Genomic DNA, 14,299 nt, shown 5'->3' on the forward strand with positions numbered 1-14,299 from the left:
TATACAGATTGACAACAAGAATACACAATAAATTACAGCAAAAATACACAAAATGGTTCCAAAAACACAAAATGACAAAAAAAAAAAGATGAATTAATGAATCAGTTAATCATTATTCTAAATGCTGTGTAAATGTTGATCATGTGACCCTCAGATCAGACACTTGTTTGTGGCCCTGCTGTGATAAAAGTTTCCCATCTCTGCTGTTGTGCATTAAGTGATGTTAGAAGAACTCACATCACTTTATGGTTTAACAAGTGATTTTATTGAAATTATAAGAACTGAAAATCTACAGGTACATCTAAAAATTAGAATATCATGAAAATTTTCAATATTTTTTGTCACTCATTTCAGAAAGTCAAACCCATACATGATATAGAATCATGACACATAGTGAAATATTTAAATGGAGATGGTTATAGCTTACAGATAATGAAAACCCAAAATCCGGTGTCTCGGAAAATTAGAATATTACATAAGATCAATAAAAAAAGTACATTTTAAACAAAAATGTAAGGCTTCTAATAAAGTCTATTCATTTCTATGCTTTCAATACTTAGTTAGACCTCCTTTAGCATGAATGACTGCATCAATGGGGCGTGGCATGGAGGGTGTGGCATGGAGGGTGTGGCATGGAGGGCGTGGCATGGAGGGCGTGGCATGGAGGGCGTAACATGGAGGTGATCAACCTGCTGACAAGCTTTATGGAGATGCTGAATTCATTTTCCATTAGGACTTAACACCTGCCCACACTGCCAAAGCTACCAGAAGCTGCTTCATTGACCACCATGGTGTTCCTGTGCTTCATTGACCTGAACCTCACAGAGAATCTATGGTTGTTGTCCAGAGGAACAACAATGCAGATGACCTGAAGGCTGCTATCAAAGCAACCTGGGCTTCCATTAGACCTGAGCAGTACCACAGGTTGATCACCTCCATGCCACGCCCCATTCATGCTAAATAAGGCCCAACCAAGTATTGTTTAAACTTTCTATTGATCTTATGTAATATTCTAATTTTCTGAGACATTTGGGTTTTCATTATCTGTAAGCCATAACCATCTCCATTTCAAAAACAATTAACGCTAGAAATCATTCACTATGTGTCATGATTCTATATCATATATGGGTTTGACTTTATGAAATGAGTGACAAAAAATATTGAACATTTTCCTGATATTCTACTTTTTGTAGCTGTACGTGTACTTAAACAAAGTGTCATAAGGTCTGAGGTGTGTGACTACAGAATAAAAGGTCATTTAAAAATCTTCAGATGTGCATAAACTAACATTTACATGAACTAACATGTGATATCAGTAAACAGTATGTTCAGTAACAGGATCACCTGACCTGGAACAACCTCCTCCAGCTCTGGAAGAAGTATTCATCCATCTGGAAGTTTTGTTACATTACAACCATGGATAGAAAATTATTTTTGGGGGAATTTTAGATCAACACAACGCGCTGCATAAATAGGAGGAAATAAATACGTGGTTTCCCTTTTTTAAGAAAATGAAATAGAGTCCTGAAAAGTGCGACGTGGTACAGTAAGTGCCTTCAGAAGTACCCTGATTAGCAAACGGCCCGATTTGGGCCCCAGGCCTTGAGTTTGACACATTTGCTCTATGTACTGTAAAACAGGATTTAAGGTAATAAGTACATACATAAGTACTAAGTAAATACATATACATAATATCAAGTCACATTTAAGTGCAGCGAAAGCAGTGCTTCTCAAAGTGTGGGGCGCACCCCGCATTGATCGGGTTCAGGATTAAAGAGACATCAACTTAATTCGGGTCGTGTTCTGTTGGACTCGGGCCAGGACGGGTCGTCTTCTTTCGGCCCTATTTAAGCTCTACCAGGAAGAAAATATAACGTGGAACTAAAGTGGAAAATGAATGATTTACATCAGCATGTTCTCATGGAACAGAACAATAAATGTGGTCACACAAAATATATTCTAGAACAGGGTTTCCCAAACTTTTCACAGTCATGTACCCCTTCAGACATTTAACCTGAAGCCATGTACCCCCTACTCTTGCACACTTAAAAAACTACATAATGTAATTTCATATACAATTTAGCCCTACAGTGAATTTTACCTATCCTGTTGAGGAGAAATATAGAATAATTATTACTAGAATATTTGCTTTTCCTGAAGAAAATGCAAGTCAGGATGCAGGTGCTGGCCCACGTTGCACTGCATTAGCATTTTCTAGCATTATTTTAGCAATAGCATTAACCTAGCATCAGCATTAACATTAGCATAGCAATAGTATCAGCCTAGCATTATCATTAGCTTAACAAAATCGATAACCTAGCAATAGCATTAACATAGCAATAGAATTAGCCCAGTATTAGCATTAGCCTAACATTAACATCAGCCTAGCATTAAAATTGACCTAGTATAAGCTTTAACGTAGCATTATCATTAGCCTAGCAATAGCAATAGCCTAGCAATAGCGATAACCTAGCAATAGCAGTAACATTAACATAGCCATAGAATTAGCCTAGCATTAGCATTAGCCTAACATTAACAGTGACCTAGCATTAGCTTTAACCTAGCAAGAGCATTAGCCTAGCATTAACATTAACCGATAGCCGAGCAATAACAATAACCTAGCAGTAGCATTAGCCTATCATTAGTATTCACCTAGCATTAGCATTAACATTAACTGCTCTATTTATATTCTGTTTCCAATGTTGTCATTGTTTTTAATTTTCATTCACGTAATCCCTATGACAATTTGCGTCCCCCTTGGGGTACCCGTACCCCACTTTGGGAAACAAGGTTCTAGATTACTATTCTTTTTTTTAAAAAAAAAGAAGCAACGCAATTTTAAACAACTGTATTCTATTATTTCACTTTCTCAAATACAAAATTTTGTTAAAATAAAATACAATTCAAAAGAAAAAATAAAGAGAAAAAATGTGTTAGTAAATAAATAAAATACAGTAAATATGTGAGCTGGCACATCTTGTCACTTAGGCACTAATTCTGACTATTCTGTATTTGTTACACATTAAAGGTGTAAGAAAAAAACTGATTCAGCGATATATCGTGATAATTGTAGAAAAATAAAGTCTTTATGGGTCACCACAGAAGTGTTGTCGTATCAAAATGGGGTCACGATCCAAAAAAGGTTGGTTGGGAACCACTATTTTGTGTAAAATAGTGGTGTATATATATATTTATTTATATAAAAGACATATTTACTGTGAATATGATTTGAGAGGGAGAGGCTGTAGTTGGCTCCCTGCCCAGTCCCCCCCCCCCCTCCCCCTCCTCCTCCTCCTCGCCCTCCCACCCCCAGGTACAGGTACTGGTTCTTCTTCTTCCTCTCCAGGTGATGATAGGTCGGTGCTCCGGGTGGAGGTGGACCATGTCTCCCGGTGCTGTGGCTGCTGTCCTCGGCCTGGCCCTGGCCCTCCTCTGGGCTCTGCTGGAACCGGAATGGGGCGCTGTGACCCGGGCTGGGCTGGTCTTTGTGGTCCTGGTTCTGGTTCTAGTTCTGAGGTGGGTTCTTCAGCTGCTCTTCAGCCCGCTGGAGCTGCTCCGGGACCCGGATGTGGGCTACATCCCGGAGGACGGGCGCAGTAGGGCGCAGACCGCCCGGTACGTGAGGCGGAGGAGGAAAACAGGAGAACTGCCCCCGGTTTACCCCAACGGGTGGTTCCGATTACTGGACTCACACATGCTCCACACAGGACGGGTCAGGAGTGTGTCCGCCCTGGGTGAGAATAACAGCTAATAACAGCCATTATATTAGAAACACATGATCATTATAACCATAATATATTATATTACAATCATGATCATCATCATCATAATGTCCTGTGGTTTTCATCAGTTTTTATTCTTGTTTTACTTTATTATTATTATTTTATTGTTTTGCTGTTGTTTGTATTTATTATGTACAGCTATGGCTGCCTTAAAAAGCTCTATAAATAAAGTTGAATATAACCTGTGGGAGAATATTATAGAATATTATAGAAACCTGTTTCTCCCACTAAAAAAATATGATTTACCACAGTAAGTCATAAATATGAGACAGAAAGTTATAATTATGAGATAGAAAATCAGAATTTTGTGTTGTGTGCTTTTTTTTTTTTAGTCATTTTGTATATTTTTATATTTTTTTTGTGTATATTTATTGTAATTTTGAAGCGTTTTGGAGTAAATATTTGTTTTGTCATTTTTTTAATTTATGTATTTTTTTTTTTATTTGTTGTGTATATTTAATTTTATTTTCAGAATCAGAAAAGATTTTATTTGCCAGGTACAGTTTAAAAACAGTACAAGGAATTTAACTCGGTATAGTGTGAAAGACACACATCACATATTTAGATGAAAGATGGGACAAAAACAGGAAAAGAGGTGATGGGAGAAAAGGCAGGTTTAACTGGGAAAACGAAGGCTTTGAAATATAAACTCAGCTTTGTTTCTGATGACGCGTGACGACTTGAACAGTTCAGTTCAGCAACAAGAGTTGTAGGTGGTTGGGTGAGGTGGGCGGGGCAGGGAGGGGGTCCAGAGCTGCTGTCTGCTGGAACTTCCTGGTGGCTATGAGAGCTGAAGAGGAGATAAACCATGTGTTTCTGATACATAGACTTCTGTCCTGGTCTCTCTGCATTAATCCAATAAAGTGGCCTTAACTTTTGAGCCAGGCACTCAACTTCTCCAAGTTGGTTTTAATTTGTAAACGATTCAGAAGCAGTTCATTCATCACATAAGTCACATCACTGGCAGCCTTACCAAAACAGTCGCTAGCGTAATACGGACTTTGCGATTGGTCAGGAAGCTGCCAGCTCCAATCAGCAGCATACCTGCTATCATTATTCCAGTCATGAAGATGTCCTCTACGTCTTCCACAGACACAGAACTCACCACTGGTTCCAAGGGTCCAGTGCATATCCAGCCATGTGGGTTCACCATTCTACGTTCGTTTTGTCAAAAAAATCTGCTCATTTGCATTGAGAGACAAACTGATCAATTGTATTATTCCAGGTTAGGATGAGACGCAGTGTTAGAGTCATTAGACCAGACAAAACAAAGCAGTGGGAAGAGAAGGAGAACGAACAAAGCCTTCATTGAGAAGCAGAAGAGAAAGATCTTTGTGGGTTTTTGAAGCAAACGTTTGTATTTTTGTTGTTGATTGTGCATCTTTTTGGTAATTTTGTGTCCTTACTTTGGTGGCCACACAGAATTAGACTGACATTAATAATATATAGCGATAACGGTGAAGGTACAGACCTGTATTCTAAATTCAGTTTTTATACCATGACTGTAACAGTGATAGAGCAATAATGTCCTTTTTCATATCAGAATATCTGTAATCATCATTTTTATTTGATATATTCATATTGTATTAGAACTCATGTCTGTGCTGACATTCTCCTGTCCTTGGGTCTTTGTTGTCCGTCTGTTGCTACGACAGGACAAAGAAAAGCTTCACAGAGTTGAAATAATAATCGGTCGTATATATATCGTAGTTTTTGTCATCGTCCTAGCAACAGAGAACCTCTGTGTTCTACAAGCCTGGACTCGTCTCAGTCTGTTTGGTTATTATTATTGTTATTACGTCTCTGATGTCAGTAGCCACGCCTTCTTCACATTGTTACCATTGTTATTGTTGGATTCAGACTAAGGTTAGAGTTACACATCTATGGTGTTTGAAACTGTCTCTGATCATCTCACAGCTTCACTGGACCAATCAAACGTCCCGTATAGGACAGAACATAATGCAGGGGTTCTCAACCTTGGGGTCAGGACAAGTTGAACAATTTTAGCCCATTTTTGCTTTTTTTTACCATTTTTCTGCAACTCCATATTTTAATCTATTTTCATCACTTTTTCTTGCCAAATTTTTGTTCCTTTTAATGTATTTTTGCTACATTTTAATGACTTTTCTGCACATTTTTTCCACTTTCCAGACATGTTCATCACTTCTAAACACTTTCTACCACTTTTACACCTAATGTCACATATATTGACCCATTATTGTTACTTTTAACCTCTTTTCACCATATTTCATGCTTATTTCTGCCAATTTAACCACATTCACCATTGTCATGCCCATCATTCGCCAGTTTAAACTAATTGTTCCAATGTTGACACAATTTTTTCCCATTTTTTCCGTCTGTTTTTATTAACTACATTTTTAAAATCCTATTTCACCACATTTTCCACCATTTTTGGTCACTTTGAACCATTTTATTTCTGATTAAAACCATGATTTCCATCTTTAAGATGACTATAATAATAATAATAATAAACGTTCCTGGATAACAGTGGATATTATTCAGATGAATAAATAAATGTGGTTATCACAGATTCATAGAACAATAAACCATCATTTTACTGACTTTATGGATGGACCCCACTGAGAACCACTGCCATAATGACGTTCTGTCTCTGACCAGGGGAACAGTTGGCGGTGTTCCGGGGCCATGATGGGTCAGTCTATGCCCTGGACGCTTACTGTCCTCACCTCGGAGCCAACGTGGCGGTGGGTGGACAGGTGATAGGAAACTGCATCGAGTGTCCTTTCCACGGCTGGAGGTTCAGAGGGAACGATGGGAAGTGTGTGAAGATTCCATATTCAAACAAAGGTGAGCCTGAGGGTTGGGCATTGATTGGATTTTAACAATTCTGATTCTGGATTCAAATTCTTTTAAGAGGCGATTGTACATTGTACATTGTATATATGGATATATATATATATATATATATATATATACTGTATATATATACATATGGCACACTTTAGACCGCACATTGTTCATGTTTGCACAGTAATGCAAACACTTCTGTTGGATTCTTCTTCGTTGGTGTTCCGTGGCTTCTACTGGGTGTCAAAGTTAGAAATCTAAATTTTAAAAAGCAAAGTTAGTCCCAGGACCAATCGATACCCGATGCCCAACCTTCGCGATGACGAGGAGACGCACACGTTTACATTGTAAAAGATACGCTGCACACACACATCACACAAGCTTCTTGCTATACGCAGCGTCTCCATGAAAGCGTTTCTTTGTCTGTTGTGTTTCCTTTGTTCCGAGGATCGTGGACAGAATGAATCCTTTGTACGTTCACACCAAACATGACTTCAATGACTATAGTTGTTTAAATCGTCTGTGATGAGTCGCTGGAACGTAGTTGTGCTTTTCTCTCACTTCATCTCTTCATCTCTCGTCATTTTCAAAGCCACGTTTCCGCCTCAGTTTTGATTGTCACATAAAACATGGCTGATCCTAACACGAAGCCTGATGTCTTGGCTGACTTTCACCCACGCTGGCTCCATTTTATTGTGGTCCCGGTAAAAAACGAGCACAGGTGTCATACAAGAAGGTGTCGCTGCCGCATACTTCCTCCATGTTTCTTTAGGGAAAGTGAAGAAGAGAGAAACTCGTTGCTGATTGGATGTTGCAACACAGCGTCACTGAAAATCACTTGAAAAGTTCAACATTTTTAACTTTGAGTGACTTCCAGTGACTCAGATCCAATGATTGATTCGCTGGAATCGCTTGACGTCGCGTCATTTACATTGATTTCAAATGAAATCTAGTCGTCGTTAGTGTGACGACTAGTGGTCCACCCACCCATGGCCCACCTTCAGAAACTCAGCGCTGATCTTTTTCCCTTCGTTTGACCTCCAGTCCCAGAGTTTGCCAAGCTGCGGTCCTGGCCCTGCTGTGAGGTCAACCAGCAGATCCTGGTCTGGTTTCACTGCGATGGGGAGGAGCCTCAGTGGGCGGTGCCTGAGCAGCAGGAGATCAGCAGCGGGGAGTGGGTTTACAGAGGCAGAACTGAACACTTTATCAGCGCCCACATCCAGGTGTGTGCACGTGAATGTCCACGTTACACGTGGACCTTCTCCAGGTCAAACATCCAACGCTGTCATTTGATTTCCAGGAGATTCCTGAGAATGCGGCGGACGTGGCCCACCTGGCTTACCTCCACACCCCCTCCATCACCAGTGGAGCCGACCTGCGCTTCACCAACAGGAGAACCTGGAAGTTCCTACGACACGACTGGAAGGTCTCACTGGTTGATCTTCATCAGTAGCACTCAATGAATGAATGAATGAATGATGTGTTTGATTCCAGGCTCAATGGGAACCAGAACCAGGACCAAACCATCATTGTTCTCAGATGTTGATCAAACACACTCTCACTGTGTTTGGACGCCGCATCTCTTTACTGGATGTGGAAGTGTTGGCCAGACAGGTGATGATGATAATGGGAGGGGGCGTGGCCTGTCAGGTAGACCTCTATATATAATGGATAATGTGTGTGTTCCAGGTGGGTCCAGGGATCGTCTTCCTGCTCTTCAACCACAGGTTCCTGGGCCGAGGTGTGATCCTACACTGTGTCACTCCTCTGGAGCCTCTGCTGCAGTGTGTGACTCACACCATGTTCTACCAGAAGAACGTTCTCCCTCTGGTTCCCAAGTTCCTCCTCAGAGCTGAGAGCATCCAGGTAGGACCAGCTCACCTGCTAACCACGGGAACCAAGGTGGTTTGGGGAGGACTTTCTGTATGACCTGATGATGTAGCCCCACCCCTGTGCTATTCTGTGCTAAGCTAACATATGGCTAGGCTAACATGCTAACCAGAACACACTTTCAGAGAATACAACACATTTGCTGTGGTTTTGTAGAACACACAAACCAAATACAGAACAACATTAAAGAGAACATGTAGGACTGTTATTTATTTATTTATTTATAACCTTTATTTCAGGGTTTTTCCATCTTGGGTTCGTGACCCCATGTTGGGTCGCCTGGAAATAAAACGAGGTCACCTGAATTTTTTAGTAATAATAAAATTTTAATAATTTACTGATTAAAATTATATATTTTTTCAATGTTATTATTTATGTATTTTTATTTATCTATTTTGCACAATTAAAAAAAGGTTTTATGTATGGAGAAATTTCAGTCTTTATTTAAAATGATTCAAAACGAGGAATACATATTTATTTTATTTTTTTCTAAGCGTTTATCAATTAGGGAACAAAAAAAAGGTAAATGAATTAATTGTATCTATTATATTGTTGTTTTTGTTGAGCTCCAGGAGGAGAAATAAAGCATTTACCAAATGTAAAATAAGCATAAGTCAGAATCTAAATTATATATAAATATTTGGGGTGTTTTATGATAAATAAACTTATGTGTGTTTTGTGATAGTGAAAAAAAGGAGAAAGTTCAAGTTAATCCAGACATTTACGATCTCTGTTTTAATCCTCATTGGTTTAGGAAATTTGAAGTTGTACAAATGTTGTGTAATATTTGTGTAATCTCTAAACTGAGTTGTGTGTGTGTGTGTGTGTGTTCAGTTTGAGCGTGACGTGATGATCTGGAACAATAAGAAGTACATCTCTAAGCCTCTCCTGGTGAAGGAGGATTGTGCCGTACAGAAGCACAGACGATGGTTCAGTCAGTTTTACAGTGAGAACAGTCCACGACTACGTTTCCAGCATGACTCTTTGGACTTCTGAGGCTCCGCCCCCTCCCGCCTACTGACAATAATGGATTAATAATGACTTTGTCTTCAGTGAGACACAGACTGGACTGAGAAACGCTTCTGACAATAAAACGCGTTAATTTTTTTCAAACATGTGATTCTAAAGAACTGCAGCGTCATGCTTTGGACACGCCCCAAATGAACCTTTTAACCTTCACATGACCCAGTTTGACCAGTACAGAGGTGAAAGTAATGGATTACAATTACTCACATTACTGGGTACTTGTATATTTCTAATCAGTCATTTTACTTGTACTTACTGTAAGTACGTTTTAAATGAAGTAAAGTAATTATTTATATTTCTACACCCATCATTTTTATATTTCCATTTCATGACACATTGAACATAATCCAGATGGTTTTTACATATTATTTTGTTAAATGTGATATATCTAAACTTAGAACCTGATTTTTTTCAAATTAGTATTTTGTATTGAATTCATTGGTGTTATTTTATATTTATTTTTTAAATGTACATTTTGACAAACCTTTTATTTCATACAGATGCCTTTGTGGAAAATATATTATGTTCCAATTGTGGTAAATTGTGTTTTTACATGAGATGTTTACTGTATGCAAGGGACCCATACCAAGATTTATTACCAACAATAAATGTGGGATGTGAAATTAACTTTTACTATGATTATTATTTAAATGAGCTACTTTTTACTTGTATTTGAGTATTTTATGTATGACTTACTTGTACTTGTACTTAAAAACTATTTAAATCAATTAACAGTACTTCTAAATATAGCAATACTCTTTACACTTCTGCTTTTATCACAATATTGTATTTTAAGTTCATTTTCAAAATTTCAACTTTGTTCTTGATTTTCCCAAAATTATTTTCTCTATTAAAATTGGCCCTAATCTGCTTCTGTATAATCCAACATGTAGGATTTATTAGTAATCTTTATATCTTTACTGATGAGTAAAGTTTACAGAAAGCGTCTCAACCAGACATGTTCAACTGGCGGCCCGGGGGCCTCATGTGGCTCTCGCTCTAATTGTGAGCGGCCCCTGAAGTAAATGCACAAAATGAAATAAAAAAAAAAAAACATACAAAATTACAGAAATATACACTAGACAAAATAAATACACAAAATAACTCCAAAAAAACAAATGATGTAAAATTCTAAAATTACAAAACAACAACACATGTACAGTATTATTATATTTATTAAGATTGTTTCTGGTTTGTTTTTTGCTCTAATCTTAAGATGTACTTGGTGAATAAAAACCTTTCTGATTCTGAAAAACACAAAAAAATGTTTCCAAAATCACAAAATGACAATAATAATACACAAAGAAACAAAAAACAAACAAAATGAGAGGAAAATACGCTAAATGATTTCATAAACACAAAACAACAACAGAAAACGCCAAATAATAATAATACAAAAAACAAAACAATAAATTACACCAAAAACACATGAAATGACAAAACAAACTTCTGTGTATTAATGATCATATTAGTGATTATTGTAAATGCTGACATGAATGTTGCTAATGTGGCCCCTCAGATCACGTCATCACTTTCTTGTGATAAAAGTTTCCTATAGTTGGACTAAACTAATGAAATGGACACATTTCTGATGTCACACAGGAAGTCCTAGTGAACCTGAACATCTGGAATTCCCACATATAGAACATTGTGAGCAGGAGAAGCTCTTTAAAACTCCCAGGAAAACCAGTCCCACCTCATATTTCCCTCTGATCTGTAAACATCTGATGGGGTCAGACCAGTACGCCACGTTACAAAGACACGCCCCTTTTTTTTATTTTTTTATACTCCTTTCTGGATCAGTGCTCTGTGCACCTCACGGTACCAGTCTGACTGAAACCTGAGCTCTTAAAGAAGCAGATCTACGAGTTAAACCTGGTTTAGCCCCGCCCCTTTTGACCACACTGATGGATTTCCCATTTCATCAAACTTTTCTCAGCCAATCAGCTGACAGCGTTTATCTCAGATCAAAGACGTGACTGAACAGCCATTAGAAACCAACGCTGAGAGCAACAGGAAGTGACATCATCGATTACTGAGCAGAGAGAATAAAGGTTTGTGTAGTTTGAACATTTTGTGTGAGAAGTGAAGCATGTCTGATCACACACTGATGAACTGATCCATTGATCAGATCCTTTAAGTTTCGGACCAGAAAATTGCCAAAAGTGCTGAATCATTGCCTGATGTGGCCCACATCTGTATGCAATCTGAGATATTATTGTGAGGTCCAGTTTTCTTTCACTTGCTGATATAATCATATTCTCTAAAACATGTGAATATTGATTTATTAGTTGTTATTTCCAGTTTACCTGTGCTTTGAAAAGCTTTAGTGGGCCTGGACACACGCGCACACATACATGCACACACACACCTTAAAATCTTAGATAAACTCAATAAGACGATAGACCAGGCGTGTCCAAAGCATGAATCATCACTCTATACAAAACAAACTGGTCCACCCACCATGGTCCACCCACCCATGGGCCACCCACCCATGGTCCACCCACCCATGGTCCACCCACCATGGTCCACCCACCATGGTCCACCCACCGACAGCAGCCCCCTCACAAAGCCATCGTCACCATTTCATCATATTTTTTGTGCTACATTGAACATTTATTTATTATCAATGTGGTGATAATGACGTAGTAAACAATCTTTACTCTCCATTTAAAAAAAATTATTCCAGCTTCCAGAACCTATTGGGAGGAGCCTAACGTCCTTTATGGTTGACAAGTCTGATTTTAATATCCTTTGTTTTGTATAAAAAAGTGATGAGTCATGCTTTCCTTTACTTTATATTGTTTGTCAAATTATCTTGATATGTTTATCAAACTTTAGTTGGGGGTCGAGAACCAATCTAAGGTATTTATATTCGGTCACAGATTGTATATTTTTATTTTGCAAATGTATTTTGAAACTTTGGTCTGTTTTGTTTTCTAATAGAAAATTACATGGAAACAGTTTTTTTTAATGTTTAGCACCAACAGTAACTAATGAATGGTGAATAGGTGTACATAATTAATGGTGAATACATTAATACCAAGTGTTACCATGAGCTATCTGACGTGGTATTTAAAATGTGTATTAGTCATGAAAAACATCCAACCCTCAAAGATTAATGGACACAATAAGGTGATGATGGGAGGGAGGAGGACATCTAAATCTCCAATAATAATAATAATAAATCAATGGTTTCAAAGTGAAAATCCTGCAGAAACTGAAATCTGTAACGTAGTGCTTGGATATTAAAATATTATTCATAAGTAAAAGTACAAACTAGGACAGAATCATGTACCCATTTTCCCACCTCTAGGCTGAAGTTTCCTGATAGGACGGCTGGTTGTGCAGGGGGCGTGGCAAAGCTTTCTGTTTAATGAGTGTGTAAAACATAACACAGACCACAGAGGTAGAGACTCATGTCTTTATGTCACATGATGACAGCGTAGCAGTGAAACATGCTAAAGGTTAAGAGCACTTGGTCCAATAGGACGGCCTGAACGATGGCTGTGAGCGTGCACGAGGGATGATAGTGCACGTGATCAAAGGTTAAAGGTCACGTCCTTCACACATGGTCAGAAACAGTCGTAACTCCTACGTTAGCTCAGCGCTAACAGAATCACACCATGCATAAATATGATCACAGTACAAACAAAAACAAATCGCAGAATTATCACAGAGCGTTTGAGTTGAAGGGGGCGGAGCCTTTCAACAGGAAGTGAAAATAAGGATGATTTCATGGGAATTATTTTTTGGATTTAACCAGAAATTAAAAGTAATTTTAACAAACTATCACCACCAAAAACACATATTAGCATCTGATCAAAATAATAATAAAAATAAATAAATAGGGTTGGGAAAGGTTGGCTCTGAACAGGGACGTTAAATATAGTTAGGAAAATATATTTTAGCATCATCTAAAGCAGTGGTTCTCAACCTTTCTCAGCCTGCGACCTCCAAAATAAAAGTTCCAGAGACCAGGGAAGTCAATAAAATGATGGTCCATTGTTCTATGAATCTGTGATAACCATATTTATTATTCATCTGAATAATATATACTGTTATCCAGGAACATTTATTATTATTGTCATCTTAAAGATGGAAATCATGGTTTTAATCACTAATAAAATGGGTTCAAAGTGACCAAAAATGCTGGAAATTGTCAAAAAAAAAATCATGAAATATGGTAAAAAGAGGTTAAAAGTGACAATAATGGGTCAACATATGTGACATTAGGTGTAAAAGTGGAAAAAGTCAGAAATGTGATGTAGAAGTAGAGATGTAACGATTAATCGTAAGGCAGTTAAAAATCGATTCATAGGTATCACGGTTGATATCGATTTTCTGAAAATTGAATCGCAGTACCCACAAGTGTCGGCGGCGTGTGGAGTCTGCTAATACTTTCTTTCTGGCTGCCTTCTACTCTTAAACATGTTAGTAAATGATTCATTACCCCTTTAGCACCGAAAGAATATCTGTAATATTACTTGAATATCTGTAAAAGTCACGTTTTTCTATTAGCTCTGTCTGCTAGCATAGCTTCTCTTCTTCACTGCAAGATATCTGCATGCCAACCGACCACTGTTACCAGCGCCCTCTGCTGGTCCAAACAAATATGACATAATTTTTTTTTTTTTAAAGTCCAATTGTTAAGGCACAAAATATATTTTCAGTTGCACTTTTAAAAAGAAAAATAACTATTATGCAGTTTTGCATTGTTTATTATAGAACCAGAATTTAAATTAATAGGCTTCTTCATTTGTATTATTCCT

At 37.9% G+C, this 14,299-nt stretch overlaps 1 protein-coding gene across 1 annotated transcript; it reads left to right on the forward strand.

Moving 5' to 3' along the window:
* The first annotated feature begins 3,335 nt into the window (after nt 1–3,335).
* LOC114472883 (cholesterol 7-desaturase) lies at nt 3,336–9,825 on the forward strand. The gene is made up of 7 exons (XM_028462174.1): nt 3,336–3,734; nt 6,423–6,611; nt 7,656–7,834; nt 7,912–8,037; nt 8,106–8,225; nt 8,301–8,477; nt 9,336–9,825. The coding sequence occupies exons 1-7, from the start codon at nt 3,350–3,352 to the stop codon at nt 9,495–9,497; spliced, it is 1,338 nt and encodes a 445-aa protein (XP_028317975.1). The 5' UTR covers nt 3,336–3,349; the 3' UTR covers nt 9,498–9,825.
* Nucleotides 9,826–14,299: the final 4,474 nt, after the last annotated feature.

The sequence above is a fragment of the Gouania willdenowi genome, chromosome 12, assembly GCF_900634775.1.
Source record: "Gouania willdenowi chromosome 12, fGouWil2.1, whole genome shotgun sequence".
NCBI classification, from domain to species: domain Eukaryota; kingdom Metazoa; phylum Chordata; class Actinopteri; order Blenniiformes; family Gobiesocidae; genus Gouania; species Gouania willdenowi.